Genomic DNA, 6,289 nt, shown 5'->3' with positions numbered 1-6,289 from the left:
ACCTATGTAGGTGCTTCTTCCCCTACTTTATGTCATTAACAATGGTCTGAAGCCACAGAATAGGCTGGGAGAGGACTGAAGCAGCCCAACAGTAAAAACACAAGGAACTAAGCGATTAAAGGTCTAAGCCTTAACTGCAAGGCATTTTACACCAGCATTTAACCATCCCCTACACAGTTCTGTGATCTTGTTCACCTTTACTGTCTTCTCCTCAAGCCCTGTCTGACAAGCTCCAGCCACCTACCACCAGACTCTTGCCTTAAGAAACAACTGAAACTGAGGCTCTTCCCACATGCACTGGAGGTGTCCTAAGGACTTTCTGTTCTCTGATACTCTTTCAGTTTTCAGTTTCCTCTGTTACTCTTTCAGTTGTTTTCTTGCAGAAGAGGCACAAGAGGTTCACTGACCTCTGCAGGACTACTGCATTCAGTAAGCAAGTCAGTACTAACACCTCTTCTCACTGGCACCATCAATTCGATGGCCTCAACGCACAAGCCCAATCAACAACATTCCCACCAAAAGGCAGAGCTAACAAAACTCTTACTTGACTGGAGCAAAACACAGCCCTTGCCAGCCACCCCCTGATGCAGCACAGGGAATGACAGCTTGACATACTGAACTCCTTCAAACAGCACCATTGCAATATTGGGCATGGAAGGAGCTCCAAGACACTTGCACTGCAGCACTGTGTAAGTCTATAACCCAACAGTTGCATCCACTCAGCCTTTAAAATAAACATTTAGCAACAGTTTGTTGAACCTTTTAAGCAGGAAAACCCTAAGGTGGCAACTTCTTCCAACAGGAAATATGTTTTGCCAGGATAAATAAAAGCAGTCAACAGTCACACAGTGTCTTTGGTTGTTCACAGCAAGTAACATCTAGCATGAAACTTGAGCACTGCCTATCTTTATGATGGTACAGTTGTCATCAGCACTTCACCCGTGAGGTCACCTGCCTGGTCATATTATTAGTCACCTTCAGCCCCACTGTCACACTGCCAGATATAAAGAGTCATTCAAAGGGTCTTCCACTCATTTGCAATTGGATTAGCAAGAATTAAAGAGATTATCAAGTCAAGTACTGGGAATGACATAAATTTGGCTTCAGTGGATGACCAAAATTGCTCACAATAAAACACAAGTCGTATTTCATCAAAGGGAAGCAGCTGGATCAGGTGCCCTGCTTCTAATGGGACACTGTCACCCCCAGAGTCACCACAAAACTCAGCTCTGCTACTGCTGCCACAGTGACACTCGAGACAGGTGAGCACTAAATCATGACTTTAACATAAATCACATCTCAGCAAGAGATCCTGAAAGACAGAAAAACATCTGTGCAAAGGGGGAAAGACATTTCTCTCCACCCCATCCTTATCAAAAACCTTTATGTCTGAGTTAGCTGCTCAAAACCATGTAAATTCAGCTGCACACTAAAGCTGCAGCAGTATCTCGTACCAGCTCTGCCACCTCAGTGTTCTGGGGGGGGCTATAACGTCCCCAAGTGAGCAGCAAGGAAAGCAACACAAACACTAACTCTGAGCTGTGCTGACAGATGAGAACACAGGTAATTTAAAGCAGACTCACATCAAAAACAAGGTGGGGAGAACAGAGAAGGTTCTTCAGGAATGTGGCTGAAATCCTGACTTCTACCAGGTATTTTTCACATGCAGGGTGAGGCCATTCAGTTTGGAACCAGGAACAGGTCCCTGGCAGCAACTCCACAGTTATTTTCAAGGAGGTCAGGAGATTGTTTTTCTCTGGAGCATTTGATATGTGACCTCCCTCCCTGTCTCTGTTACTACAAGACCTGCAAGGGTCAAGCCTGAACCTTGAGTAGTTTTGAAAGGAGGCAGCAGCAGGGGAAGGGACAATAGATTCCTTCTGACTTCAACAACTGGTTTGGGGATCCTCCACATCTTCAAGGCTGAGGCACCCAAAAGTCAACTCTTTTAGTTCTTCTACTAGAAAATGAAGCCTCTTCCCCAAAACGTGCTACATGGCAGAACCAAACCCACCCCTGATCAGTCTGAACAGACCCACACAGAGATCCAAGCCCTGTCTGTGAGACTGTAGAGGCTTTTATCCTTCAAAAGCCTTGCAACACATGTTACTGTAGGGCAACAGGTTACAGAAGTCCCTGTTAAGCATTCATTTACTCAATAGAGAGAGTAATTGGAGATGAGCTGCCCAGTGAAAGACATAAGTTTGTCTTTGCTGTAGGATAAAAGCACACAAGCCAGCTGCTAGCATAGGTCTGCTGAACTGCAGCACATCCACAGTACCTTATCTCTACTCATTTGTGGCTCCATACCCTCATTTGTTGCAAAAAAAGAGAGCTCACAACTTTACATTCATGTTACAGAAAGCAGAAAGATTTCTATCTGAAGTGGAGCAGAATCAAAGCTGTCTGATTTCAGTTGTTTGGAGACATAAGAAACCCTTAGTAAATGCCCTGCCACCTCTGAACGCTTCAAGTTACAAACTGTGTTTGAGGACCAAAGTTATATGTTCGGGGTTGAGTTTGTTTCCACCTCTGGTGCTGGATTTGCTTATTTAATACTTAATAAAAATTACTGTAATACACATTAAATAAAACAAACAATGGAGAAGCCTCCTTTCCCTGTGCAAAAGGATCATGTACCTTGACACACATGCATCTTTTAAAAGCTCCTTGCCTGAGAGAGATCTTCCCCTGGTTCATACCATCGCTTCACTCCCCTCCATCTCCCCTCTCTTACAGCCCAGTTCAGAAACTGCAAGTTTTAATATTCAAGAAAAACCAGCTAAAGATCACTGATTCCATTAAAGAAAGGACTGAGAGCCCACAGCCACCCTGAGTAACCAGAGGAACACCAGCAGAGGGAGGTGGTATTTATAGCAGCTTCACACAGCACACAAGACATTGGGGAGCTGTGTTCATGCCAGAACTGTCAACCATGTCTCCATCAGGTTACACCACCACATTGCTATGTGTGCTGCTCCTCCTGCAACAGGGCTCAATGGAGGCACAGGCAAGAGAGACATTTACTACCAGATTCCTTAAATGAAAGGGAAATAGTGCTGTTCTATATAAAGTTAATGGGCCTTGCTTTGCAAGTGCTTGCCTGTGGTTTCAGGTTAGGCAGTAGCTGGCTCTGAACACTACTCCAAGGCTTAGCAAGTTAGTCATACATACATTTAGATAAGATTTAAGATGCTTACCTGGACTTGCTGGGGTTGCTGAACCTGTATCTGCTGCTCTGGCTGAGTTTGCTGCTGGACACTGGTTGTCACAGGACAAGCAAGTTCAAGCAAAGACCCAGCCACCTCTGTGCTGTCCGTGTAAATGCAGTTGCCACCCTGCTGATACACCATGGTGGTGGTGGCTGTCTGCTGGAACTCCTGCAGAGCTTCTGGGCCCTTGGAAGCAAGGGAGTCCAGGAACTCCTTCATCCTGTGCTGGGGGATCGTTCGTGCCTTCACGCGGATATATTCTTCAAAAGAAATGGTGTTCTCCAGAGAATTATTCATATTGCAAGGTCCTCAGGGTTCCTTAAGGAAAGAGAAAGTGAAAGTCTGAACAGCAGCTCTCCTTTGATACAAGGATACTTCTGACTCCAGTAACCGTTTGAAAACTGGCAAACATGCAGAGCCAGATGCCCAAGACAGATGCTTTAGTTTTACAAGGCATCTTGTGCTACTGCACATTGCTCAGATTAACCCTGAGCAGCTCAGGGAAGTTTGAACCATAACCAGGTGTAACTGTGGTACTACTCAAAGAGCTCACTGCCACGTAACATCTTCTAGTGCTGTACTTCCCCCGCACCAGGCAAGTCCCACAGCAGACAAACTCAAGTCTCACATTTTGTCTGTTTGCAGCATGCAGTATTAGTGAGAGAAGCTCAGAAATCAATAGCTGTGGCCCTGCTCTGCAGCCACAGAGGTGGGAGAACCGAGCAGTACGTTCTATCAGGCCATGCACTTCTATTCTAGGCAGCTAATGGGAAGCACAATAGAAGAGCAACAGATGCAGCATTCAGCCCATTGCTATTAGGACTAGGAAAGCTTATTGATCTGAACACAGCAAGCAAAAGGAGAGTCCTGGAATCAAGAGATTCCTCAAATGGGGAACTACACACATGGAGGAAACAGAGCTCTGGAAGTGACAAAGGCAAAAGAAGCAGCAGGTTTTGAAGTCCTTTTAACGTAGTGAGAAGTTAAGATGAAACATGCCATGTCTGAAGACAAAAGAGAGTGAGGAAAAGAAATCAGGTGATCAGGAAGTGAGAGCAAGAAAAAGACACCACCACAACAAAGCTGACTCCACCTGAGAACATTAGAAGGCTCTGGGGTATACTCTGACAGCATTCTTCTCTCATTGACTTATCTTGTTTAAAGCCACAAATGGGGTTTGCAGCGAGTAAAACCACTGATTGTTTCTAAGGCACTAATTAGTCTTGATAAAAGATGAAGAGATTTGAGCTGTAACACTACCAGATACTGAGATAGTTGTGAAAAGATGTGAACCAACACAAGGTTAGGACTAGAAGAGGTGATTCACTACTACTAGATTAAGCTGTAGAAAACAAGTAAAGGGACAAACATCATATATGTACGTTATACTTGTAATTAGAAAGAGAATAGGAACAAAAGCAGAACCTTTTGTATCATTTTACCATGATTTAACCACGTGGAACCATGACAGATATATGGTTGAACATAAGACTACAACAGCCTGTGTGAAAACACTAGTTCCACACCCACAGTGGCACCCAAGCATATTCCACAAGTCCAGCCCCAATTCCCACCAAGATCAGTGGGAGCCAGAGCAAATCCTGACCGCTCTTCACCCTTACGTGACAGCAGCCTCAGCACACACAGGGTTTGTTTACATGGAGAGGTTCATGGCTACTGCACTGGATCAGGCTCAGAGGAGAAAGAATGAATATCAAAGGTAAGGGGGGGACACAAGAGGCAACTCATGCTCAATCTGTAGCTTGTGGAGTTATTCAGCGACAATAGTTGCTGTACGAGATTACTACAGAAAACTCTTAAAATATGCATCAACATTTATAGCAGAAAGCACCAGCTCACAGTGTCCAACTTGTAAATCCAACAGCTCTTCAACGATCAGCATACAGAAGCTCACACAGAGCCACTAAGACTACTGACTTAGTTGTTCCTCCAGGAGCCCCCCAAAAGTACCCTACGCTTCTACAGGACACATTATTAACCTTCCCCCCGAGTGACTGCATGTCCAGGGAGAAACCAGAAGAGAACAGCTTTGTTAATGCACTCTCAGTGACTCAGGACCTACACCAGCCACAATCAAATGCATCTTGCATCTAAGATGCTCTGTTACATACTCTGAAGCTGGAAGAGGTTTTAAGCTATTAACTTGTCCCCATTTTCTACTTGCAACTTGCAAACATTTGACTTCATTACCACAGTGAGGCTTTCAGAAGAGCAGAATCATTTTGCTCGTCCACCCCAAGGTGCACCAGCAGACACAGCATTCAGAGGTAAGACTAAGCCTCAAGGACACCACACTGGGAGCCCAGGTATGAACACTACAGGGTTTGAGATGATCTGCTCTCTTACAGCAAGCTGCTCCTGCACAGGATGGGCTCACCTCTCAGCAAAGGTCCTGCCTTCTCCCTCAACTCCTGCATTGGTGCTTATTATGCTGTAATAACTCAGGGAATAGCCTCTGTTCATCTTGTCAAGGGAGAGGGTGAGGGTGGGGAGGTCAGCAGGGTCACCGCTTTCAGCAGCAACTACCCATTAACCTTCACTTTTGCTTTTGGAACTGAAACCCTTCTGCCAAGAGCCGCTCAGAGGCACATCATGCTCCTGTGCAGCAGAGACCAGAAGCCACCAGAAATCCAGATGCACAAGCAGCAGGCCCAAAGATCATGAAGAGGTCCACCACCAAAGCATCACCTACCTCTTCCAACCCCCACGAAGTCGAACAAACAGTATTAAGTTTCTTAGATACAAATCCCTGACCCTGCTCGGCTGCTCCATCTTAATTACTTCTTTCTAGCATCAAAGTCAAGAGCCTACTATGCCAGTCTTCCCTGACCAGCAAATCTTCCTCTGTCACAAGCTGTCAGAAGGAATCTCTCCTCTAGCATGGAGGATCCTTTACATTTGCTTGAAGTTACTCCACTGAGAGCCACCAGTGCCTAAACCCAGCGAGACGCTCGTGTGAGCCACGACAACACTCACAGACCCTCGCAGGGGTCAGAACCCCACTGCCCCACGTGGCATCTGCTCCTGCTCTGCAACAGCAGCAGGATCTCCCTTTG

General features: G+C 45.6%; 1 protein-coding gene across 1 annotated transcript in view; it reads right to left on the bottom strand.

Annotated features, from left to right (window-relative positions):
- The window catches only part of QRICH1 (glutamine-rich 1), a 22,004-nt gene that overhangs the window by 14,957 nt on the left and 758 nt on the right, over positions 1 to 6,289 (bottom strand). Inside the window, exon 2 of the mRNA XM_010024428.1 lies at positions 3,201 to 3,530. Within this exon, the coding sequence (XP_010022730.1) occupies positions 3,201 to 3,509 (309 nt within the window). The 5' untranslated portion in view covers positions 3,510 to 3,530. The remainder of the gene's footprint in view (positions 1 to 3,200; positions 3,531 to 6,289) is intronic.

The sequence above is a fragment of the Nestor notabilis genome, unplaced genomic scaffold (assembly GCF_000696875.1).
Source record: "Nestor notabilis isolate BGI_N333 unplaced genomic scaffold, ASM69687v1 scaffold9671, whole genome shotgun sequence".
Classification (NCBI taxonomy): domain Eukaryota; kingdom Metazoa; phylum Chordata; class Aves; order Psittaciformes; family Psittacidae; genus Nestor; species Nestor notabilis.
This window is presented reverse-complemented; position numbering and strand designations above follow the sequence as displayed.